General features: G+C 36.8%; 3 protein-coding genes across 3 annotated transcripts; 1 reads left to right on the top strand and 2 right to left on the bottom strand.

Annotated features, from left to right (window-relative positions):
* LOC132113534 (elongation factor 1-gamma-like) lies at positions 1 to 12,915 on the bottom strand. The gene is made up of 10 exons (XM_059521336.1): positions 12,808 to 12,915; positions 12,000 to 12,158; positions 11,859 to 11,922; positions 9,883 to 10,025; positions 9,626 to 9,769; positions 4,182 to 4,311; positions 1,637 to 1,862; positions 1,372 to 1,544; positions 1,084 to 1,208; positions 1 to 285 (listed from the first exon to the last, which is right to left on the bottom strand). The coding sequence occupies exons 1-10, from the start codon at positions 12,817 to 12,819 to the stop codon at positions 127 to 129; spliced, it is 1,335 nt and encodes a 444-aa protein (XP_059377319.1). The 5' UTR covers positions 12,820 to 12,915; the 3' UTR covers positions 1 to 126.
* A 2,206-nt stretch (positions 12,916 to 15,121) lies between these two features.
* Positions 15,122 to 17,216, bottom strand: LOC132114194 (DNA-directed RNA polymerase II subunit RPB7). The gene is made up of 8 exons (XM_059522312.1): positions 17,062 to 17,216; positions 16,634 to 16,743; positions 16,388 to 16,547; positions 16,172 to 16,222; positions 15,744 to 15,809; positions 15,566 to 15,637; positions 15,427 to 15,460; positions 15,122 to 15,225 (listed from the first exon to the last, which is right to left on the bottom strand). Exons 1-8 carry the CDS (start codon positions 17,071 to 17,073, stop codon positions 15,212 to 15,214), a joined length of 519 nt encoding a protein of 172 aa, XP_059378295.1. The 5' UTR covers positions 17,074 to 17,216; the 3' UTR covers positions 15,122 to 15,211.
* Positions 17,217 to 24,480: 7,264 nt separating this feature from the next.
* On the top strand, positions 24,481 to 26,065 carry LOC132114193 (neurogenin-1-like). The gene is made up of 2 exons (XM_059522311.1): positions 24,481 to 24,652; positions 24,767 to 26,065. Exon 2 carries the CDS (start codon positions 24,777 to 24,779, stop codon positions 25,401 to 25,403), a length of 627 nt encoding a protein of 208 aa, XP_059378294.1. The 5' UTR covers positions 24,481 to 24,652; positions 24,767 to 24,776; the 3' UTR covers positions 25,404 to 26,065.
* Positions 26,066 to 27,294: the final 1,229 nt, after the last annotated feature.

Below are 27,294 nucleotides of genomic sequence, written 5' to 3'. Positions count from 1 at the left end.
AAAAAAGTGTTTTATTTTCTCAACTTAAGTCTTTCTTTCACCACAGCTCAAAGCCTTGTACATGGGATTCGCAAATAATTTTCATGTCCATTGATTCTTCTGATAAATACTGGGCACCTGATGTTCTCATTTGAAAATCTTGCCCTGGTTGAAAGGTTTGCCTACATGTTTGAAATCACCCTCCCACGCAAAGTACTCCTTCACCATGGTCTTGCACTCCTCACTGTCCACATCCAGCTTACGCCAAGTGTACGACTCGTAGTCGATCTGCCAATCCTCACTCAGCTGAGGAGAGAGAAGAAAAATAACATTAAGTCAGTCTTGCTGGGGGGGTTAAAATTGCTCAACATCTGTACTTAAAACAATGCCGTTAAAATCGGTTAACGTACAAACTCTAGAATATATGAAACAATCAAGACTTTCAGCTTGTTTACTTGTGAAACCCTGCTGCATTTGTCATAACTTTCAGTTTGATCTCTACGGCTGTGTTGAGATGGAAATACTTTTTTTATTAGTCACATTTGGCCAAGACTCAAAGCAGCTAATGTTCCTTTTACTCAGTGCTTTGTCCAAATACAAGGCCCTGGAGTTAAGCTTCAACCAAGAGCCTTGGAATAAAAGCTTCAAATCTGGCTGGCAGTTTTTAAAATGTTATCCATTCAATGTGATGCATTCTGTACATAACATGGGGAATTTGAGTTTGCCTGCCTTTAACTAAAAAACTATGACAGGTTTAAATTGTTAAATCACGTTTCTTTTGATGCTAACATTCAGTTAATTCAGAAAAAAAAACACAAATCACTTCCAGAACTGTCGAAACTTGTGAAAAAAAAGCTGAGGTGTCTCAAAGAGGGGAAGCTTTGGTTTTTACCCACAGTATCGAATGTTAGTTTAAAATTAAATGACAATAATGGTCACTATAGTAAACTAATGGCACTTAGATTGGGAAACACTACACAAGTTGGCATCTGTGATGATTACAATCCCTTATCTTTCATAAATATTTTACATAAGGTCCCTAAGTCTATCTATAAACACACATAGACATGAAACAGTGGTTATGTGCACATGTAAATCACTCACAGTAAATGCAAGCTCCTGTCCTCTGAAGACCCAGATACCAGAGATGCAGCTGTCATTGTTCGTGCCAAAGAGGATGACACTGGCGAACGCGTTTTTACGCAGTTTGTCGAGTCGTTGGAACATTCCTGAGGAAGAGAGCAAGAGTGTACTTGTGCATACAATGGAAAAGCTATGAAGTGCTACACACTTGCACAAATAGTACAAGCTGAAATGGAAAGAGTAAACCTAAAACAAGTAAAAACACAGCTGGCATTCTGTTTAGAGAGAGATACATTAAACAAAATGTACCTGTGATAAGATTACAGCTCATGAAGGACATGGTCAGCTCTTCAGGGAAGCGGTACTCAGCATACCAGATTGAGAAGCCCTCGCGATCAAAGTGATCCCAGAAGTAAGGCAATGCTACGGTCAGGGTGTCCTCGTTGGAGTATTTCCTCTTGAACTCATCCATGACAAAAGAACTAGTGACAAGAGGACAAAGGCAGACCGATTAGAGCACGAACAAACTCTCAAAAAGTAATTTCTATTTCTAAAGTGAAGGTATATCAAGTACCTTTTTGGAAGGTGAGCAAATGGGTCCTTGGCTTTCGGCTCAGAAGCCAGTACAGCCTCGCATTCGTCCATCTCCTCCTCAGCAGGAGCAGCTTTCTTTTCCTCCTTTTTCTTCTCTTTTTTCTCCTGCTGCGGTTGTTGTTGCTGCTGCTTTCCTCCTTCCTTACCAGCCTTCTCCTTCTTAGCAGGAGCATCCTTCTTCGGCTGCATCTCAGCAAACTTCTTAGCTAGAGAATTAAAATTAAAGCACACATACTCACACTCAATACTGAAAAGTTATTAAACGCCAAGAACTGCTCCGCTATTATTTATGCTTCTATAAGACATGAGCATCATTATGTAAGTTTATATCTTCTCTGAAGACGAGTACAAAAAAACAAGTTCTATTCACACTTCGACTTCAACTAATGCCAAGAGATTGTGTTTATTGTCAGTTTAGTGCATTCAACAATATCTGTGTGTTATTTTGGAAGTAAAAGTGTATAGTGCTTCAGGTTACTATTGCCTGAGGTTCTATTGGCTTCAATATCAAATAATTGTGTGTGGTCTTTTACTTCTTGAAAGTCTGACATGATTATAAAAATCTTTTAGTGTGGGCCAGCCTTTTATTTATTTATTTATTTATTTATATATATATATGCCGGTCACGATAAATTTTGCTGGATGATAAATTGTCCAAGAAATTATCGTGATAAACGATAATATTGTCATTCTAAGACCAGTTTCAACTAATATAATGATAATGGCATAACACATGTACACCTTTTCAAAGATCAATAAACTTTTTTTATTTTATGGCTGTTTCAGAGCAGGAAATACCAAATTTTGACTTTGTGTGGCTTAAAATTAATTTTGTATGTTATATTGTGTATATGCCAGTTAGGAATGCTCATATTGACCATTTATCCGTTAACCGAAAGTAAACATTATGACCGATGAAGGGGCCGTTCACATATCACGTCTTTTTTTGTGCTCAAGTTTGTCATTTCAAATGTGGTATGTGCGCCTCCTGGAAGAGACGCGCTCGTGTTTTCCAGGCGCTTCCGCACAGCATCTAGTTAAAAACATCTCTGCTTTTCAGAATGACGCAAGCGCACCAGGTCACTTGACAAGAACCAACTCAATCAGCTTCCTTTGGGGTGAAATTCCCAGTTGTTTTTGAAAAATGGGGTGCATCCAAACACCGCAGAGCGCGCGCGTGCGTGAACTCACTGGGTGCGTTGACACGCAACCACATGCCTACAGACATATTTAGCTGAGCAAGCCAAATGAAGCGAGCGAAAAGTAGGCCCATTTCGACAGAAGGGGAACGAAATTGCTTGCAAAATATGTGACGTGGTATTAAAATAAAGTACAATAGTTGTGCGAGTACAATGCTGTATCAATAGAGACGCAAACATCCACAAGCAAATGCAAGGTGCTTCCCAAAGCTGGTCACTCTAGCGAGACGTTCTCTCTTTATTCCCGAGACATCTGTGCCATCGGAGAGGGCGTTTTCTACAGCGGGCTGTCCACAGGCTGCGCTCCAGACTAACCGCACTTCACATCATGACATGCTACATTATTTAAATAAAAACGAAAATATTGAGCTCTTTTTTTTTTTTATCGCGCAATTGATTTACCAACTATCGCGACAGGCCTATATATAAATATATATATTTATACACATGTCTCTGAAATCTGCCCAGCACCGTCTCACTCATCGAACACACGCGATTTAACTCGTCAGCTCGTGTTTTAGCACTTCTGTCAGTGAATATGTAGCCTGCAAAATACTAAAATAAATAAAGATACAGTTAAACAAAAAAATTAGCCGAAATAAAAGTTAAATACACCCAGCGGCAGCGCGGAGCGACAAAATACACCTAATCCGTGGATGACAAATCCCCGACAGAAAACTGCCTCGTCCTATTAATGAGGTACTGACACTGAGATCAAATGTCCTGTAGACACTAGACAGACAAAACCTGTTGTGAAGCTGTGGTGTTGCATGCGGTGATGACACGTTTCACTGTTCAGCCGCGGTGTGCATTACCATGAAGGTCCATCGCTCAACACAAAATTAATTTGCTGAATGCAAACCTGCCAATCTAAATTAAATGCTGAGTTTGCCGTTTGAGGTAATTTGTGAATTACCATAGACTTCGTCTAAATAAAAATTTGCAGCTATTACTGTTAATACACTTCTATACAAAACTTCGTATCCTGTTTGCTATAGAGTGTGTGACCGCACGGGCACTACTGCAGTCACAGCCCCAAAACTAATAAATATAATAATTTAATAACTAACAGTTTTTTGTAAATGGAAAAACACTATGTCTAGCTAAATACTGTAAAAGTATTCCAAGTTGCTTTAATATGTACATTTAGTTACATCCTTTTAAAGGGTTAACAGGATGACCTATAAACTATGGATCTAGGAAACATCTTTGGTTGTGCTTGATGACACTGTGCTGATAACCCTGAAATCAGCCTGATTTTCTACATCAATCCAAGTTCAAGCTGAAGTGCAAAAACATCATAGCAAGAAGGTTTGAGAAACGTACCATCAAACTGAGCCATTTTCTCACAGAGCTTGACCTCGCCCAAAACAGCCTTAAACTGAGGCTGGTTGACACAGGTCAGAAACCAGCGAGAGACATTGGGGTACGGCTGGCGGAAAGCAGGCTCAAGAACCTAGGAGGAGAAAGACAATATAACATCAGCAAACATGGAACATACAGATCACACACACTCAACTGAAGACCAAGAAATATTTGAACAAAACACCAAACTACAAATTTCAAAGTCAAATATAATAATTAATTATGCAACCTTTTACTCACTTGAAGTTATGTAGGAACTATCCATTATATACCTATCCAGTGTTCCTGTAGCTCAAGTGGTAGAGCATTGTGCTATCAAGCGCAATGTTGGGGGTTCGATTCCCCGGGAACAAATGATAGGTAAAAATTGATAGCCTGAATGAACTGTAAGTCGCTTTGGATAAAAGCGTCTGCTAAATGCATAAATTTAATTTAAATACCTTGCAACTTAGTCAAGTATATTTATTGTATATTAGTCATTAGAATGATATTTAGGGCTGCAACTAACGATTATTTTGATAATCGATTAATCTGTCGATTATTTTTACGATTAATCGATTAATCGGTTTATGTACTTATATTTTAGTTTTTTCCATTTTCCCCCCAAGTAAATTATTAATAAATGGCCTTTATCATTCAGCATAGATTTAAGAGATTTTAACCATTTTGCACTGTCATATCCTCATCAAAAATATACCTGGAGTTGTTTTATTGTGTTAGTAATCCTTTGTCGAACTCTTCTGCAATCAGAACACTGACCCATACTCTAGCAAATTTCACAAGATTTCAAATAATGTTTTCACCATGGCAGTCCTTAGACCTCCTAAAGTAGTTTAACATCCTGAACAAAGCTTATTAAGGAATCTTTCCGAACATATTTTCACGAAGAATAAGGATAAAACAGAATAAAATTGCAGTACATTGTATTTTATTATTTACTGGGAAAAAGCTTTATAGCTTTTGCTGTGAAATTGTAAACAATCCTTCAAAAAAAGTGCCAATGGCATGAAACCTGAATGGAACTCACAATTTAAAGTAAAATCCATCAGAAGGTTGTCCAGAAAAAAAATAGGACACACACAAAAAACCTGCTGTGTGAAAAAGAGCAGTGAATAATACTTAGAAAAAAAGTGCATTTCAAATATCTACATTTACCTCTCTCATTCAGTCATAATTAGGCTGCACGACTGAATTTTGAACTGTTAAACGACAAACTGATCACAGAACATGTTTGTAAAGCTTTAAATGTTAACTGTTAAAAAGCAATGTTATCAGCTTTTATGACTAAACATTTGCAAACAACATTGTACTGGAGAATCTGCACAAATGAAAGTCTTAGGGGCCGTTCACAAATCGCGCCTAAAAACGCGTGGAAAACGCTAGGCGCACCGCTTTCTCCTTCTTTCCAAAGCGCTCGCGCAGAAGCGACCCTGAGGCGTCTGCCTTTGCTAAGCAACCATGACGTGCTCTCTCCTTGAAGACGCGGAAATTTCAGCAAAGGATAAATGGATTTGCAGCTCAAAAAATCGCTTGCAGTAGCTCTGCTACTAAATTTATTTCAAAATGGAAATCCATATACAACTATGATCAGCTGTTCCTTTCATCTTGACTGAGCTTTTAACGTTGTTACGGGAAAGGATGAAGCTGATTGGTTAGTTCTTGTCACATGACCCGCGGTGCGGTTGCTGCATTCTGAAAAGTTGAGATGTTTTTAACTCGATGCGGTGCGGTGTTGGAAATAACGAACTTGAGCGCGCAAAAGACGCGATATGTGAACGTCCCCTTAAACAGTGCAGTAGTGCAGGTTACTCTTCTTTTTTTAAAGGCTCAATGTAAAGTACTCCCACATCACGCTGAATGATGTCTATGGCTGCAGAGACGCTGTTCAGGAAGCACGTGACATAAAACAAGGCCAGCTATTGGCTATTCGCTACTTCTCCTGTTGTACTGGCTGAGTAAAACCTCCGGTGGCTCATTACTGCCACACTTTGATCACCGCAGATTTGAAATATGCACGAAATGAGCCGCTTACGGCAAATAAAAGTTATTTAGCAACGAATCGATGACTAAATTAGTTGACAACTATTTTAATAATCGATTTTAATCGATTAAATTGATTCGTTGTTTCAGCTCTAATGATATTAAAGAGATAGTTCACCCAAATATTAAAATTGTCATTAATGACTCACCCTCATGTCATTCCAAACCCGTGAGACCTCCCTTTATCTTATGAACACGGTTTAAGATATTTTAGGTTTAGTCCGAGAGCTTTCTGTCCCTCCATTGAAAACGTATGCACGTTATACTGTTCATGTCCAGAAAGGTAAGAAAAGCATCTTCAAAGTAGTCCATGTGACATCAGAGGGTCCGTTACAATTTGTTGAAGCATCGAAAATACATTTTGGTCCAAAAATAACAAAAACCACGACTTTATTCAGCATTGTCTTCTCTTCTGGGTCTGTTGTGAGTGAATTCACGATGCTGCTGACGTGTTTTCTGGTGCACCCAATAATGAAGATAACACGTCAGCAGCGTCACTGCAGATGAACGGAGGTCTTACAGGTTTGGAACAACATGAGGGTGAGTCATTAATGTCATAATTTTCATTTTTGGGTGAACCAACCCTTTAACTATATGAGACAATCTCATTGGTTCACACATATCAAGCTTAACTGATGTGTGCGTTGATTCATGCTTGCATGTGAACCACTCTATGGCTGGGTACCGAACTTCAATGCCCTTATGGTATTAAACGAAAAACTTCAATACTATGAGTATCGAAAAATTATTTATCTTTCGGTGCCAAATTTCAGTTCCAAAAGCCAAGCGGCCGTTTTTCGTTTTGTTTTTTTGCCAAGCGGCTGTGTCTGTGTGAGCTTGTAGCATACGTGCATGTAAGGACCTTAATTCGCCGTGATTGGCTGTCCACCACCACGTGACGTGGAGGATTTCTGAAGATACTCGCAGTCACACAACACAAGTGTAGTTGTTTTTTCTCAAAACGTTTCCGTTTTACAATGCCAAAGAGGTCTAAAGTGTGGCTACACTTTATAAAAGTGGATGCCGAGTCAGCAAAGTGCAACTTATGCAATAAGAGTATTACAACCAAAGCCGGCAATAATGAAGCATTTGTTTGGATGAGTGTTTTGCCCTCCCTCCCTGTTTAGTTTGGTCTACTCCATTGCGTATCTTGAAACACGCCCCCTTTCACATCTCAAAAACGGAGAGAGAGAGACAGATTTATCCGGTACAGCAAATTTCTCTAAGCAGCAGGCCACTGTATATGTTCACTTAAAACATAACCGACTGTGTTTATGAGAATACTTGCAGAGACAATTATTTTGATATAATTGTGTGTATGTGTTCATTCAGAAGTTACGAAACGCGAAAGATGAATTAATTCTATGTACGCGAAGCAAGTTAGGAATTTTACATCACTATTCACAATAGCCCATCGGACTGAAACACAATAGCCCCGGGACGTGGGGCTAACGATTTTGCGAGCCCTGCACCTCAGATCTATCCAGTTTGTGAAACACTGGTTTCCACACTGGTTTCGTTAAACAAAATAAATTATTATTTTAAAAGATTGACTCAAAAGAATCATTGGTTCACTAATCGGATCATGAACTTGTATTACCGAACCAAAGATGATCTATTATTGAACATTTCGAATGAATAAAGACTTCAAGTTCATCTGTAAAGCACAAGGCTATCGTTTGAGTTTATAAACTTATAAAGCAAAGTGTGAGTTCTAGAAGAATGTTTGTGTCTTGATAAGCATGTGTCTTGATAAGCATGTATCGCTCACTAGGAGCCGCTAAATGAACAGCTGCTGTTCTTTTTTTTTTTTTCAACGGAGGATCAGTTGCCCTATTGATTAAAATCCCCAAAATGTTTACTTAAATATTAAATTAATAAATGACATCAAAACAGGGGCGTTTGCGTTATGATGTGGTGGGCTGCTGTGGGCCAGAAAGTCCAGGGCAAATTTTTGGTCCCAGTCCGCCCCTGAGTGGCGCACCCCTATCCAGAATTTGTTTTAATTAAGGTGAAAAATAAAAGTTTTGTGTTTAATGTATTTGTGTTGATGTTGAAATGGATTTTAAAACATAGTATCGAAAAAAGTATCGTTAGGAACCGGTATCGAAACTGAGGTATCGAAATTGGGACCGGATCGAAAGATTTTGAACAATACCCTGCCCTAAACCACTCAATTCATATAGATTTTACAATATCTTCATGCATTTTTCAAAGCTACAGTAAGTAAGCTAATTGGTAGATGCGTACACAGTAAATGGAGAGCCAGAAATCATTTTATTAAAAACCTTAATTTGTGTTTTGAACAAAGATCTTGCAGGTTTGGAAGGATAAGAGTAAATAATTTTCATTTTTAGGTGTGTTCCTGTGGCTCAAGTGGTAGAGCATTGCGTTAGCAGCGCAAGGTTGTGGGTTCGATTCCCAGGGAACACATGTTAAGTAAAAACTGTTGGCCTGAATGTACCATAAGGGTGTACTCACACTAGCCAGTTTGAACCGTGCCCGAGTGCGTTTGACCACCAAAGCGCGGTTCGTTTGACTAGTGTGAGTGCTCCGTACCGTGCCCGGGCGCGGCTCGATTGGCCGGCCCTGGCCCGCTTGGAAGAGGTGGGCCAGAGCACGGTTCAGTTGGACTCGGGCGCGGTTCGCATGCAGTGTGAGCGCTAACCGTGCTGGAGCACGGAACAGGACGCGTGGCGTCGCGGTTTTGCGACGCTCCAAAAGCTCAGCTGGTACCTTGCAAACCTCCTCATACGAGCAGCACGATTACGTGAAAATTTTCGCGACACATCTGTTTAACAACAGGCTGTGAGAGGGCTGTGGACCACCGTGGACCAAACGACAAAATTATCCACAAAGAAAACAGAGCGATGGACTCCATTGTGTTCAGAGAGCGCCGCTCTTCCTGTTTATCCCAAAACCGTCGCGCACCATAATGACGTAAGCGTGCTCCGGCACGAATGCTGAAACCCTCCTATGTGAGTGCAGGCCAGAGGGGGAGTGGGGAAGGGGGACAATCGTACTCGGGCCCGGTTCATGGCAACCGTGCCTAGTGTGAGTACACCCTAAGTCGCTTTGGATAAAAGCGTCTGCTAAATGCATAAATATAAATATAATATTAGGTCTAATATCCCTTTTGATAATAACAGGAAAGCACCCTTCAAAAAGCGTTATCTTTTAGAATTAAATTTCATATCCCTTTATATTAGGGCTAGATTAGGGCAAAAGTAATCTAAAGAGAGTTAAAAATTAGTGTTAAACATTTTATACTGAAAGTGGAAAAGCAATGATTTTGGATGAACCAATATGGACCTGTTTTACTGTGTGACTACAGCTCAGATTCAGGAGGCACCCTGCAGACTCACCTGTTTGTAGAGCCAGAGCAGAGAGCAGACAACAGTGATGTCAGCCAGACTGACTCGCTCACCAACCAAGAAAGTGCGAGTGTTTAAGTGCTGATTGAGGACGGCGAGGACGCGTTTCACCTCTTCCTTAGCCTGTTCTGTGGCCTAAAAACAAGACAGAGTGCAGACTTACAAACAACAACAACAAAAAAACAACAACAACAACTTTCAATTCCTGACGGATGAAACCATTACAAAAAAATAGATTCAAAGCTAACCTGTTTGTTGAACTGCATGATACCCAAGGTGGGGAACACCCAGGCACTAGCTGGAGGGATGATCTCCGAGTCAGCGAAACTGACCCACTGCAGCACCTGGGCACTGGCCTGAGGAGTGCTGCCACGAAGGACATCATTGCTCACTGTCAGCAGGAAACCATGGCATTAATGGGGTGTATTAAAACAGTGCATTTTTCAAAGCATCACAGCAGGTCATATATGAGCCTATTTACACTTGGCCACTCATCTGCACATGGTTTAAATCTCTGCACATCATCTGTACAGCAGTTCTTGTAGAATCGCTACACAGCATCTGTGAAGTAGTTTAATATATTGTGTATATTTCATTATTTGTATTTATTTTATATAATTTTCGTATATTACTTGTATTTAATTTTTTTTTTCTCGCAGTCTAAAAAGAGTACGCCAGACCTACATTTCACTGCTTGTTGTATGTCAAACTGTTGTTGTTCTTTTGTTGATCTGACTGCTTCTGTTGTTCTCATTTGTAAGTCGCTTTGGATAAAAGTGTCTGCTAAATGATTAAATGTAAAGTAAATATTAGGGGTGTAACGTAACGCAAAAATCACGGTTCGGTACGCACCTCGGTTTTAAAGTCATGGTTCGGTTCATTTTCGGTACAGTAAGGGAAAGAATTGCAAACACTAAACTGCAGGTTGTTTATTACTATAAACTTTTTTTAACAATGTTTCCACTTTAAACACTTTTTAATAAAATATATATAAAATAAAAAAAGAATAAGAAATAAATACTGCTGCAAAGTTCTCCACTAAATAAAATACTCCGTCTTAAACCAATATCACATAATAAAATATAATGAAAAATATAAATAAAAAACTTATTACAGTGCAGCATTACCAATCCCAGCTTGTAGGCCTGCTCATATTTAAAAAAATATAACTTTTCCAAAGTGTAAAGTGCAGCATCAACGGTTTCAGTTTTTTAGACCTGCTCAGATTTCGTTATTGCGTTGGCCCGATCGGAAATAAGAGCAAAAGGTCTGTTTAAATGTCTACGGGAGCTTCACACTCACGTGATTCCTTTTGAGAACTTCAGAATCAGCTGCAGGGCGGGATTTGCGCTGAACGCGGAGACTTCCGCCACTTAATATGTTCGTGTGGAAACACGAAAATGTACCTACGTACCTTAAGCCCTGTACCGAAACGGTCCGGTACGAATACACATACCGTTACACCCCTAGTAAACATAACTTGTACGTGACATAAAATCTTGAATCACTTCCGGCATTTCCTCCAACCTGGGACTTCATTTATAAATGCATAATACTCACATATCTCTTCATGGTTCATATGTTTATTATGCGCTCTCTGAAAACACTTTCTACAAATCATGCAGCAAGTTTTGCAAAGTAAAGTCTTCAAATTAATTAGACTTGATTTTTTTTTAAAAGACAGTTAGGACGTTGCTCATTTTCCAATATAATTTAATGCATATTGTGATTGCCTTTTTATCTTAACATTTTCATTAGGGATGGGTGTTTTCCGCAAATATCACATTCGAATATTTGAGCTCACAAAAAACGAATATTCGTTTATTTAAATTAAGTTTAATGAGACAGAAGTCATTTTTCAGCAACAGATCAAGTCATGTGTCAAGAACTAAACATTCAGCTTCATCCTTTCCTTATTCATTCATTAATTTTTTTTTGCTTGCACGCATCTTCAAATATGCCGTGGAGAATCATAGAAAGTGACCAAATTATGTTTTATGGTGTACTTTTTTTTGCGAAATTCGAATATAATTTTTATTTATCGAATAATTAGAGCAGAACGAATATTCGAATGTTCGACTATCCGTGCACACCCCTAATTTTCATTAGACGTTGAGTAAATTGAATTACTGCTATACCAAGTGTAAATGGAAACATTTTAATCCAAATCGAAGGAAATGCATGAAGTGGCTCAGCATAAACAAGCCCTATAAAGCATACTTACAGTAGTGAGCAATGGCATTGCTCTCAAACAGACAGAAGCCATCATCACCCTGGTAAGCAGGAACCTAAAGGGACATGGACAACATTAATTCATTCTTCATCAAGAACACATGTGCAAAACAAAAGGCAGGAGAATACAGACCTTGCCCAAGGGAAAGTTGCTGAGGAAAGCAGGGGATCGGTTCGTCTGGCCGAAGGTGAAGGCAGGGGACGCGCTCGCAATCTTCAGACGAGCCCCGCTGTACTGAGCAGCAATCTGAGCCTTGAAGGCCCTCCAGTTCTCTGGGTATGTGTAGAGAGTCTGCAGAAACACAAGGTTTTAGATCACACTGCTGAAACTGATGCTGCACAGAAGCATCCCCTTTATTAGGAGCATTACACAGCACTTCCCCTGAAGAAGAAACAGCTGACAGTCAACCCCCTGCAATAAATACCTTCACACACAACGTTTGCATGCACAAATAGGGAAGAAATTAAACTTAAAATTTATTACTGAACCATCAGATGTTGTTAAGTGTTTGACATCAACACGGAGTTTCAGAACGGGATGTCAATAGTTAAAAAAAAATCTTGATGACAACACGGTTAATGCTTCTCGAGCTCACTATGTTTTTATGCTAGCTCACACTGCTGCTAACATATGCGCTTCAAGTTCATTAATTTAATATGAAACCACAAATATCCTGCCAGCCTTCTAGTTTCAGAACGCGATAAAAGACGTGTACGGATAAACAAAGAGAAACGTGGCACAAAGGAGCGCTAGGTCATAACTCTGACGAGGGGGATATTTACAACCGAAATAATCCTCGCGCCACCTTTAAAAGAGGCTATCGGATAATGCGGTATGACAACAGTGCGCACAGGTATAAGGATTGGCGTGATTATGGGGTGATTGTGGATGGAGATGTGCTGTGATAAGGCGTCTAAGGGTTTTCTCCCATCTTACTCACCCCCACCGCCATCTTCAGCACGAGAGAAAGGAGGATCGAGTCGCGCGGTGCTGACGTATAGGCCAGTCATTACGCAGAAATAATACGTCACAAGAGGGTGAAAGTGAGAGCTGGACGTGCTTTTTCTTAGTAGTTGATGGTATTGAAATATGTACTTCCTCTTGTAATGATAAAATACAATTTGATCATTTTTTTCATTCAAAACATAAAATCTCCACTAGAAGAAAATGTTTTGGGGAATGCAAAAAAAATTCTAGCCCGGTCAAATCCTTACTAATTTTGTATTTTTGAACAACGTTATAGAGGTACATTTACCCATCAACCCTGAAACATACAGAACTAACAAATATTGCTACTTACTGTGCAGTCACATAATTGCTGTTAATAGTGTTCATCGTCTGGCTGACTATTTCTTGTATTCATTTTTCTGAAAATTCCTGTCATATGCACATAAACTGATAACCACTGATAAGCTAAATATTATAGAAACTTAATTTTCTGTAAAGTTGCTTTGCAATATTTGTATCGTAAAAAGCGCTATACAAATAAACTTGAATTGAACATTTCAAAATATGTAACAAAATTGACCCCATGTAAAGTAGGCAGCTCTTTCTAAATTCATGAAAATACAATACTTGCATTTTTTTTTTGATGCACAAGAGGAAGATTTGTCTCATGTGATTTATCTTGTGATTCGTCTTCTAGATTTTGGTCTGATGTTAGTGTCTTTTTATTTGTCCAAAGAAATGTTAATTACATGCTCTCTTTATGTCATTTGCACTTGATGACTGAGCAAAATGACTGAGTATATCGTTAACTTTTACATTTTGCAAGGAAAATATTACACTCATAAACAATATATATATATATATATATATATATTTTTTTTTTTTTTATTAGAAATGGAATCTTTGAAATAGTCTCTAACGTCAAATTATTAATAAAAATAATGATATACTGTTAGATTTCATGGATGATTTTTTATGTTATTTTTTTCTTGTATAGTTCCCCCAAAGTAGTCCTAGATTTGGTCCTAAGGAAAAAGGTAATTTAAATCATTGCTTAATTGTTTATTTATTACTACTACTTTTTTAAATTGGTTATTTTTCTCTTTCTTCTAGTAAATTATGTTTTAAAGATTAAAATTGTTCTTCTTTCTTGTGTATGTGAACTTAAAGGGGTAGCTCACAACAGACATGGAAGAGAAGACAATGCTGAATAAAGTCGTAGTTTTTGCTATTTTTGGACCAAAATGTATTTTTGATGCTTCAAAATATTCTGACCCTCTGATGTCACATGGACTACTTTGATGATGTTTTTCTTACCTTTCTGGACATGGACAGTATACTGTTCACACAGTTTCAATGGAGGGACTGAGAGCTCTCGGACTAAATCTAAAATATCTTAAACCGTGTCCCGAAGATGAACGGAGGTCTCACGGGTTTGGAACGACATGAGGGTGAGTTATTAATGACATAATTTTGATTTTTGGGTGAACTATCCCTTTGTTAAAAATGATTGTAATATTCAATAATTTCTTGAAAAGTTTGTGCTTTTTATTGGTAAATAATGTTAAAGAGATTTCTTTTACATTTCTTTATTGGTACTATACTGTTAAATCCTTTGTGTCAAAAATTCAAATGAAGTATAAATGTGAACCGTACTTTCTGTGACACACAACCAACATCTTTTTCTGGCATTGAGATCACGCAAGAAAACTTTGCCAAGACATTTGCCAGTTCATTGTATTCTCCATACATAATGACTTTGGTCTTTACTTTAAAGATGATTTGTTTGGATTTTTCACTTTTGAGAAGCAATATGAAAATGTTTACTTTCTTTGCAACCTCATTATTTTGCTGAAAAAATATTTCATGCAAGATTATTAAAGTTACCCTACATTTTTCTCTTTCAAGAAGATATTAAGATCTTTATTAAATCCTTGTCTACCTCCTGTAAAAGTTTTTTGTTTGTTTGTTTTGTTATGTTAAAAATGGTATATAGGCAAGGATTATATGTGGGGGGTGGGGTGTCACTATTTTGATCAATAAAATGTTGAAATTTAGGGGGGAAATATAAAAATGTAAAACGTGTCATTTTATCAGCTGTTTGGACTCTCATTCTGACGGCACCCATTCACTACAGTATCCATCCACTCGTAAGCAAATGATTTCATGCTCCCAAATGACCTTATGTCTACATGAGCTACAGTTTGTTTCAATGTGACTTTATGCTGTTTCACAATTCAACTGTTACCATGGAAAAACTCTGGATATACTAACATGGGCATAAAAATGACAAAACAAGAGAAAGAAAAAAGACATTACAGTATATAATTACAGTATATACAAACTATTTAGCATCACCACAGCATTTCATATTTCCCATATTCTTGGTATAAGAATCAGCTCACAAGACCTAGAAGAATAAGAATAAAACTCTTGGATAGTTGGACGGCACAAAGAAATTAGACAAACAATAAAAAAAGTTATTGAAATAAATCCGTTTTTTATATATTTTTGTTATTTCAATAATTACATGAAAAATGGTTAGAATAAAAATTTAAAATAAATGTCAAAGCTATGGCAGATGTTTGATTTTATTATTCGAAATACATACCCAGGTAGTCATCCATGAGAGATCCAATGGCAAACTAATAAAAAGAAACAAATTGAATACTTAAGAACCTTACAAATATATATTTGTATACAAATAGAAATATTCAGCATATTCATTCAAAAAAATGACAGGGATTTACAATATCATTCTTATCCACTCGAGTTCCCACAATCTTCAGTCGAATTTCATCATCTTGTTGGATCACAATGTCCTGTTGAAGCGAGCAAAATGAAACGTTCTGTATATTTCTGCTGATGAGGATTTGCAAAGAATTCCCTTCAATAAAACAAATCCTAAAGTGATTTATTGAGTCTTACCTCATCGACTGTCTTATAGCACGGAGGATTTGAGTTTGGGTCGAACTCCATCTCGGAGGGGATTGACTAGATATTACAGAAACACAGATAAATGACAACTACAAGAGTCAATGACTATGATTTACACAATTATATACAGTATATATATACAGTATATATATATATATATATATATATATATACAGTATATATATATATATATATATATATATATATATATACAGTATATATATATATATATATATATATATACAGTATATATATATATATATATATATATATATTCAGTATACAATATATATATATACATATATACATATACGCACATAATATATATGTATATATATAAATGTATACACACACACACACAAACATATAAATATATATATATATATATATATATATATATATATTCACAGAGAACCTACATGACGAGAAATGAAACAAGACATGGGGCCAATTTCTGTAAAGAGTCCAACCTGGGGGGAAAAAAAGAGAGAAAAACATTGTATATAGGTCTGAAAAATTATATAAATTATCAATCATTGAGCAAGTAATTTCTTCATACAAGGGCTCTTGAATGTTGTGATCTGTCTCCATGAACTTAGAATGATAATAACTAACAGAAGATAAAAAAGCCGTACTTTGTTAACCTGTGTGACGACAGCATCCACAACTTCTCCCTTGAAGGGACGAAACACGATGGCTTTGTATTTGACGGGATACAACACAAAACCTCTGCCAGGCTGGATAACACCGGCCCCAATATTATCGATTGTGGTCACTGCAATAACAAAGCCATACCTGTGGAACAAAAGACAGACGTTAGAGATAAACATTTCATAATATTCAGTGAAAAAACTCAATCTCTATCTTTCTGTAGGACTTACTTCCCAGTACATGTTCCCTCCACCTCAGTGAACAGCTTCTGTTTGACTGTGTTCAGAAGATTCGGTCCAAAGTATCGTGGATGGAGGAGAATCTCATGCTCCAAAGAGATCTATTGTGATGGGTTATTATTGAGAAAACAACAACAAATATAGGGACATTCATAACTACCGTGACAACAAGCCACATAATACTTCTAGAATCATCCTCCATTAGCAATTAAATTGACCGTTTTTTAACTTTTTATAAAATGAGACAAATAAGCATAATATACATCAATCTAAAATGAAAATATTTGACTATGTTAGCTAACGTTAGCTGTATCACATCCAGAGAACAAACAGCATCGATGAATACACTTGCCGAATATATGAAATACTTATTACTGATCTACATTTTACACGTAAAACCGAGAGAGTTACGAACTTACGTGATAAAACATCTCTTAGGAGTTTTGGTCTTCCAAAAGTATTGATTTTAAATTTAAAAAGCAGCAAGTGTTGGTTTTTCCGTGATCACGAGCCGCCACTCAAAACCGCGAAAGCAGCTACAAGAGTATTACCGGGAGACTTTCCAAATTAAAAGTCATGCAATATCCTAGAACATATTTTCCACAATATAGTTCGCATAAAAAATGTCCAACCTCGAGTCAAGCAGACATTTCTTGAGCTATTTATTTTATAAAACAACTATATATTATTTTATTTATTTATTTATTGTTAAATATGTATTTTGGCTATTTCAAATTTAAAACACATTTTAAAACCCCCGAATTATGTAGCAATAAATATTATTCAAATAAGATTATTTAAATGTCATGCTAAAGGGTTCAAAATGATGTTAGCCTACTTACAGCTTTAATAAATATTCAAATCTATCAGTCCATATGTTTTATTTAATTCTACATTGCGCCATTGTACGTATATATTTTTATTAATATCACACAACAAGAGGGTTCACACTACATAGGGCACAAATTAATATTATGGTTTTGTTAATTAAAATCAGTTAGACACACACACATTACTAGATAGTTTACACCTATGAGGTGTAAAAGGCCAGAATTTTTTTTTATGAGGAGTTTAATGTGTTTACAATTAGATACTATTCATGCTAGATTAGTTTTATGTGTCATTTATTTTTGGTATCATATTTGTTAGGTCTCACAGCAAAACAATTTATGTATTTATATAATATATAATTTTTTTTGCACGATAGTACTACTAAAAAAGATAACTGGAATATGCAGTAGCCTACATTTTACAAAACATATTGACTTTTGCTGCCTATAGAATATGTTTTTTTTTAAACATTAAACATTATAATCATTCTAATATAATCTTATGATAACTGAATTCCACAAGTAAGCAGTAATTGTGTTGTTCTCACTAGATTTTTACTCAATCAATTGCAAAACTTACGCAAAATACAAGACAAGATATGACCACAAGAGGTCACTGCAATTCCGAAGTTACGCAATGCGCGGCCTTTGTAGGATCTTTGAAGCTACTCGGGACAAGCATTTTAGTGTCTGCTTTTAAATATGAATGCTTGCTTTAAAGACACGGAGCGCAGTTACAATGCTGTTGAATCCAAAGATGTTAAAATAAATTACCCATAAGCTTGAGTTAATTCTCTCCTAGTGCGAAAATTATGTCAAGCAACTAATTTCTGGCTTTTCATGTTATTCATTTTGCCATTTCAGGCTATAGAATCCTTATGAAATTAAGAAATACTAATGTTTGACTTCTTTGGAGTAGGTTTGCTAAGAACAAAACTAAAAAGACTGACATTAAGAAAACTAAATAAAAAAACAAGCATACAATATAGGCCTATAATTAGAATAAATATAGTATTATAATACATAATAGTAATTATTACTTTAATAAATACATCGAGTCATCTCTGAAACCTTCCAGTTGTGTTGCTGTTTAGCTTTAACAGCACGTTTTAAAAGCTTCTTTTCACAAGCAAATTAAAGCAAATGCAGTGGAGTGCTAGGTCAGATAGCTGAGGACTAAAGCCATGCATGTTGATGAGCATGGGCAGATGTCCACAAATATCTGAGCATGCTGGAAGGGGTTTGCATCACGCATATAGGCCAAATCAAAGATGGTCCTTGGGGACTTCTTCATTTTTTCCATGCCACATTCTCGCAGGGAGCTGGCACTCATTGCATTAACCTTGATATTATAAAAGGGTTGCCGATGTCCTCACAGTCACAAGTTCATGGCCTTCATGCTGTGGATATGGTGCCTTCGTTTAATCAAAGCCTTTATAGTCCCTCCTTCTATTTCTGTGGAATTGTGCCATTCCTATAGATCAACTCATATAGCAATTCATCAGTTTCAAATTGGTGCTTTGAAGTGCAAATCCAAACATACTGCACAGAAAATATTGGATGGATATAAAGTCATTCTGGCCAAGCTCTGTGAAAGAGTACTTAAATATCACATATTAGTGGTATATAAAAGCACAAGGCCATGCTGAAAAACTAAATCAGAAAGAGGTCTGCATGGGATGGGATATTGCACCTGTTTTCCATGAAGCTCTATTGACAGAGTATCCATTATCATTCCAGTGCAAATTAATATAACAACTGTGCTGTGAGTTGTAGCATTAGAAATGCTATTTTCTCTAGGTTGCTTAAAGTAACAGCGAAATGCTGCAGTGCTGGCAGTCTCTCCATTGACATTTAAGGCATTTTTGGCTATTAAATGTAATTTGGCATATTATATATTTTTTATATTTATTTCACTTGTATTTCATCAGTTTCTGCAAAACAAGTTAATTCTGCTTTTGAAAGAACCAAATAGCTACATATGCATAAATAATAAACGAACAAAATATATTATTTTATAAAATATATTGTTATCAAATACACATAAGTAAACTCTGCTTTCAAAGGAAACAAAATAAGAACTAAATAAATAAATAATTGTATGAAATATGTAAAATTTTAACTTTTCTAAATATATAATTATTTCTGAAACAAATGCATATGCATAAACAATAAATGAATAAAATGCATTATTTTAATGTATTATTATAATTAATTAATTTAATCACTTTCTGCAACACATAAGTCTGCTTTTAAAGGAAACCAGATAAATAAATTAAAAAACACATACATGAAATATATTACTTTATGAAACATATAATTTTTAAATTGCAATTATTACTTTTATAAATACGTCACAAATTTTAAATGTATAGTAAATTCGGCTTTCAAAGAAAACAAATGCATAAATAAATATAGCAGATATATTATTATAATGAATTAATTTAATCATTTTCTGCAACAGAAATTCCCCCTTCAAACGAAACAAATACATAATGCATAGCTCCCACATAAATGTTTTCTTTTCCTTTTTTTCTGAGAATGATTTATACAAAGGATATATTCTGAGTGCTCTCAGAAAGCCCTGTTCCTGAGCTTCAGCATGCTACTTTCCTTCCCCCTCTCCCCCTGCTCTCGCCAAAGGTAGCTTTCAGATGCAAAATAAGCAGACATATGGAGAGGAGGTCTTTCTCCAGCCCTCCTAAAGATTCAGATTGTATGACAAATCACGTCCACCACCACCCTCCCAACCCCACACAGAATCTTCAGACAACAGCTTCATTAGAGTGAAAGAAGGAGTTTTTGCAGCTTTGTCAAGTCAAGCTCAGACTTCTTTCCCTTCTCAATTACTCCATTGTTGGCGAGAGATTCAAGTTATTGCACTCAAAACCACATGGCTGATTTGAACACCTACAAGTGATGCCATCAACTCAATGTGTTTCAGGGGGCATTACATCCAGAAACAGAAATACACATGGCACCTTTTTCATCAGAAAATGGATATGCATTGATAAATAATTATTGTTGCAAAAAAGAAAGACAGTCAGTCTACTAAGAGAAAAGTCAAATGCATGGAAAAGTCTGTTGAGGTCAGCTGTATGAACTTATCATTAGTCAGGGAATGGCTGTATACTTCCTCTCTTTTATGGTGATGTAGCTTGTGCAAAGCTTCTTCTCATTTTACCAAAGAGTTGCTCTGGTTACTTTCAAATATAAAGTCTTTAGAGACACAGCTCTAATTGTTAGCGCTGATGCAGGGTAAGAGGTAAATTATGCACTTGCACAAACACACAAAGACAAGTGAATGCCCCACCATAGGGTTTGTATTTAGACTTGGACATCTGATTGATAGTACTAGGTTCACAAACTGGTACATTATGTGTCTGACTCACAAAGAGAGACGAAAATGTACATGCACATAGCTTGTAATGAGATTCCATTGCATTTTGATAATAGCACCTGTTCTGAGATCTTGTAAATATACACACACACACAAAAAATTGCATTGCAGGTACATTTGCCAAACAAATTCATTTAGTTATCATAAATGCATTTCAGACTCAGGACATATCTAAAAATAATAATAATGCTAAATGTATAACATTTATTTTTAAATAATTTATATTAAATAATAAAATAAAAAATATTCCTTTTGTAAATTAATACAATATAAAATAATGTAACATACTAATGTTGTTGTTGTTTAATAAATGTTTTTTTTATTGATTAAAAATACAAGAATTCCTTTTGTAAATTAATAATACAGTATCAAATAGCATAAAAATACAAAGAATAAATATGTAAAATAATTAATTATATTATAAAACACCACATACTTATTTTGATCATTTTAGACAAAATATGGCAAATGTTGAATTTTACTTGTAAGCCTATAAAGAAAGAAAGAAAGAAAGAAAGAAAGAAAGAAAGAAAGAAAGAAAAGAAAGAAAAGAAGAAAGAATGCAACATTAGTGCAACACAAAATTTTATGCAATTAATGAAAAAAAAAGGATAAAGTGGAGATTTTATTAAAGCTCAAAGACTGTTAAACAGGGAATGCCAAAGTTACCGCTGTCTTTAAACACTGTAACCCTAGAATTTATTTTCAGTCTCTGAAGGCCTTCTCGAGGCCGTGGGGGTGATTTTCTTATTTGGGGTGTGGTATGCCCGTTCAATTGAAGCACTGGAGTAAGGAATTAATTATCATTGAAAAGTAATGGCCCTATTCTGCCCTGCTTGAATTCTGAAGAAGGAGAAAGGGTCCTCTGGCCCCGGTCCTGCCTCAGCGCCAGGGGAAAGGATTATTCCGGGGATTACCATGTGAAAACTTCTATCAGACTTTCTGACTCAAAGATCTTTTGCGCACAGTAATCGCGTTAATACCCGGGGATTAATGCTGGGCCGAATGCAAAATTGAATTTTAATTCGAATTGCATAAATAGATATAAAATAAATTAAAAGACTATTCACCCGGAGAATAAAGAGAGTTCTGCGCCTCACACGTCACATGCCAATCCAAAAGCGCAGTATGAGGCCACAGGTCGAACAAGAGCAATGCACCTTTCCACACCTGCCATGCAAAGCTTTCGTTTTAATGCTGTTCTCTTTTTAATGTTGCAAAAGCCTTTGTGCATTGTGCATTGAAATATCAGTTCTATTCAGCTCGCATATTTCAGTTTACTCGCAGCAGACCCTCAACCACATGCTTGAGATGCTTTCTTTTTCAAATGTGCAGTGTGCATGATTGTTTCGGGGTCCAGATTAGACTCTCTTTAAGTAATTCAGTTGTTTCATTTTCTCACGTGTTTCTGCTATTGAAATGCATTCAGGTCTCGTGCACTTGTGCCTAATCCTGTCAAAATCTCCTTGGCAACATCTCTCAGCTGTGCGCGAAGCCCTTCTTCCTCCCCACCGCCCCCTTTCTAAGGAGAAAAAAACCCTGACACATCCATCACTTTTGTGGAAATAAGTAATGTTAAGTAACATTGTAAAACAATAACATTTTTATGACTTAATAAGAGCAATAAGTGCCAGGTCCAGACCAGATCGCTAATGCTCTGAGTCTGACTGGAAGCAAAATAGTCATTCAAGCTGTTTTCCCTCTTTGAAGTTATTACTGACAGGTTGGTGTTGTAATAGTAAAATCGATCTCCCCCATCACCCCAGTCTGGACCTCCATCAGAGGGGCTTTAAAACCAATACATTCGCCATAAAAGCGTAAACAGGACGAGAAGGAGCACGCTAATATAATGTATTAAATATAACATATATATCTGAATAAAAACGAATATTTATGTATCGTCTATTGTTTATCCTATCAAAACGTTCCAATGACTCTATACGTCTTTATGAGCCATATGAGTTTATGCATCTAAACTTATGCGTCTTGTCCACTTGTGCTTCACTTCACACCAGCGAAAGCACAAACGTGCCTCAGAAGCGGGGTGTTTTTGTTCACGCTGGGACTATTTGAATAAGAATAATGCTATTGGAGTGTCGCAGGGCGAGAAAAATGAGTGACAAAAGCTCAGAGGCGCAAAATTTGGACGGGGGACAAGCCGTATAGAGCTGAAAAGAAAAGAGAGGAGAGGCGCACAATGGAACAATTCGCCTTATAATCGCTTTGATATATCATACATGCCTGAAGACTCTAAACATTGTGTAATTATTTATAAATGACTGTGCCCCTATCGCCATAATACCGCACGGAGAAAGGCGCCACAGGTCTCTCCCCAAACTATTTCTAAATAGTGTCCCTTCATTTTTTTCCAAAGAGGGGCGAGCTGCTTGCAATTGAATAAATTGAATAATTAATGAACAATTGTATGGCTGTCTCATAAAGATGTCTTTAAATAAAACTTAAGGGATTGGACACAGTGGAGAGGTTTGATTGAACTGCATCTTCACCTTGTGAGTTATAACTCAAGATGCGCGCTGCAGGCAGGGTGGAATAAAGGGAAATACACTAGAAAAACTTATTTAAATGGGAAAATAATAGAATTTAGCTTAACGTATATGTTAAATAATAATATTGTATTATACATTTTTTTAATGTGAAATATGAAAAGAAAAACGTAGAAGTAAAAATTGTGCATTAAAGCAATAAAATATGTTTTTTATTTATTTATTTATTTTTTAAATAAAATGAATGAACGTTTAATTTTACAGAACGCTTTGCCAGTTCATTTGGATTTTACATTTCTGTTCTTGTGTACATTGGACATTGTGTGCATATTTTGTGTTGCATGTTATATTGTTTAGTTAATGTTTACATTGTTTTATTTGTGTGGGTGAAACTATGCTCTGTGCAGAGAGGCAAATTCTGATCAACTTTAGTAATCATGCGGTTTTACATTATTGCCCTTTCTTCTATTCTGTAGAATAGGTCGAATAGGTTGGTATATTAACATATAATAATGGCATAAACGAAAAGGTAACATTCAGTAAAATACACTTAAAATCCCAAACATCTTGCAAATTACAAAAAATAAAAATTTGTAATAATAATATTTTTGTACATCGAAATATAGGCTACTAATAATAACATAGCACGCCGACCTTGTGTGTAGAATGAAAATATGCTGAAAAGTTATTAACAAGTCACATTTATAATCTTGCATCAATCCAAACAATTGTGTATATCTTCATAAAGTAGCCTAGTGTAATGCGCTATGATTTGCTTAGCGCACTAAATACAATATATAAATGTGCAGGAAAAAAAAAACTCTTCTAGCCTCGGGCCACTTTGTGATGTCCATTCTTTTCAATTTCCTAGAGATTTAAGTTATAGTGGTCTTGGTGCATGCTGGACAGATAGCAACAGCTCCGCTCGCGTGGCTGGTCAGCTCTCCGTCTCTCTGATTGGCCAGCGGTGATTACAGGCACGCTTCAGAGGGCGAACAAACAACAGGCATAAATTATGCTAATGAGATGGTCGTGCGGCACGGGGCAGACCTGATGCAAACCATTCATTCATCCTTCACAAAAATGCCAAAGCGATGGGGTACGTCCATTGTCTCATCAGGGTATATAAGGCAGGTGAGGCCAGTCGTGTGCCAAGCTCACAAGCTCGCACGAGCTGATTGAGGTGTAAGAGCAAGACAGACGCGTGCCTTAAACTTCAACACAAACTATCTGCAAGACTCAGCAAGACCTCAAACACCCAGTTGCATCTAATAAGGTGCGTATTTGCAGGACCAAACATCCTCAGTGCTGCACGCAGAGAACTTGGAATGATTTTCTAAGCTTGTGTTTGGCGTAAGTATTCCTAACTTGTATTTTGCTATTTCTCCAGGTTTTCAACAATGGAGACTGTCTTCTCCGACATGGACACCTCAAGCTGTGACTACTCCTTTACGCACACAGATGATGAGGACTCGCGCAGCAGCCTCCACTCCGCGTCCCCCGCGTCCTTCTGCGGCAAGCCACCTGCGTCTCCAGCCGAGCTCCAGCAGAAAAAGAGGCGCAGGGGGCGCGCCAGGAACGAAGGCACCGTGCACGTGGTGAAGAAGAACCGCCGGATGAAGGCCAACGACCGCGAGAGGAACAGAATGCACAACCTCAATGACGCCCTGGATGCTTTGAGAAGCGTGCTGCCTGCCTTCCCCGACGAAACGAAGCTGACCAAAATCGAGACACTGCGCTTCGCTCACAACTACATCTGGGCGCTTTCCGAGACCATCCGGATCGCAGACCAGCGGCAGAGCAAGCCCAGAGACCCTGCGCTGCTGCTCCCAGGACTAAGCTGCATGAAAGATGCTCCCAGCCCCGGAGGTGACTCTTGCTCCTGGCCATCCGGAGCATCCTCCTCGTCTTCATCTCCGTCTTACTGCAATTCAGACCCGGGCAGCCCCGCAGCCATCGACGACTTTGGATATTTACAGACCGATGTAGTTTACAGCTACCACAACTTCGTACATGGCATCTATTAATGTGACTAAAGCATTCTCATGTCTGTATAGAGTCTGCAGAAGTATGTAGTGTAAAATCAGAGGACTTTGCTGTTACCTTTCTTATAGAACCAAGAGGTACCAACATTAGGTATTCACTGTTTGCCTTAACGACAGTTCACAGATGAGAATGTTCTTATTTTTGTACGTTTTGTTACCGATATTGATGCCTCTCCCGATATCTTTGCACTTTTCGCATTCTTTGGAGCATGACATTAAACGCCTGTTAGAGAAAATTATAATTTAAACCAAGACAGATTGGCCTTTGCAGTCCAAGGTGAAAAGTCAATATTACAATTTGTAGAGCGATAAAGCAGAAAAACGAGCGTGAAAATTTCAGTTTCAACGCTGTGACAATAGACTGAATGGACAAGACAAAGATCTGGCCTTATGCATTATGTATTTTGACCCGAAGAAACCTCTCCAGTCTGGCTGATCCGTAGAAGAGTACAGTCAACTAGCTCTCACGACTGCTTTCGTCTGTGCTTTCCCATCACTTTTTTTTTGTTTTATTTATTCAACCTGTTGATTTCGTATGCTATTGTATTTTTATTGTATATAAAGAGATTTATTCTATTATGTATTTACCTCAAAATATAACTGGTGCAAACATGTTTGTACAAATAAATATAACGTTTTCTATAAAAAATATGATGTGCTTGCTTGTTTGTTTCATAATGAGATTCTATGCATAAACAACCCATAGCAATGTCTGCCAAGATAATGGGCATCATTAATGAGCGCATCCACTGAGGCGTCACTCTGGGTCACAGCGCATGAAATAACGGTTATGCAGCAGGTGCATGGGTATAGATCAGAGATACAGAGTGAGCGTCATCTAATCTGTCAATCAAACTGCGCGTGCACATTTTACACACGACAGCGCTTGATTATATCAAACCTTCTGGATGAGTTTTAGGGTCTCAAAAATAAAAACTAGTGCACAGTATATAAATATTGTTACAAATGCACGTGCTGCCATTTCAGTGGGTGTGTATTTTTGTGTGTAGTTATGATCTGAAGCCTAAATGAAATTACATAATGAAAGAAATATTTTAACTTTGTTTGTTACCATAAATGTATGAATGATAACACACAGGTGGATAATTCAAAGCCACGTGCTGATTTAAAGTTCACCAAAACTACACATTGCACTAAAACAACTCTATTAGCATCAACAATACATAGTAATAGACATACATATACATATTCATACATAGTAGTTAATACTTTATACTTTAAGCCCTGTCTGTGAAAGCAGGCCTACATTTTAAGAAGATATATCACCTCATTATTAGCTTATTTACTTAAAATGGTAATACTGGCTTGTTAAATATAGATTTTATCCATCAATTAAAAGGTAACACTATTTTATTGTAAAATCCCGTTTTTATAATATTTTATATTAAACTACATTACATACATTACATTCAAAATTGCAATTATATATATATATATATATATATATATATATATATATATATATTTAATTGCATTATATATATATTTTCTTTTAAAACACAGTTTTTCATATGATAGCTTAACAGTAAATCAAACAGCTTTTATCTTTACCAGTTTTACGCTAACCTGCGCGTTCAGATAGTAGGAACATTCCTTAATCCATTACACAATTAGATACAAATAACAACCATTATGAATAATATTATAAATATAATTCAGAATATTATATAATTATATACAAATTATACAAGTATTTTCTGGTTATCTGCAGACCTCATGTAGACTGTATCGAATTTTTCGCGAACTTAAATGTCTTCACGGGAGTTTTCATTCTGTGCACGTTGTGTAGCTATATGTGGATCAGTTGATTTCTGAAGGGTTCAGGTTAAATCCTCTTTTTGGGAGTTCCGCA

The sequence above is a fragment of the Carassius carassius genome, chromosome 33 (assembly GCF_963082965.1).
Source record: "Carassius carassius chromosome 33, fCarCar2.1, whole genome shotgun sequence".
NCBI lineage: Eukaryota > Metazoa > Chordata > Actinopteri > Cypriniformes > Cyprinidae > Carassius > Carassius carassius.
Note: the sequence above shows the minus strand (reverse complement) of the source record. Positions and strands in the feature narration are given on the sequence as shown.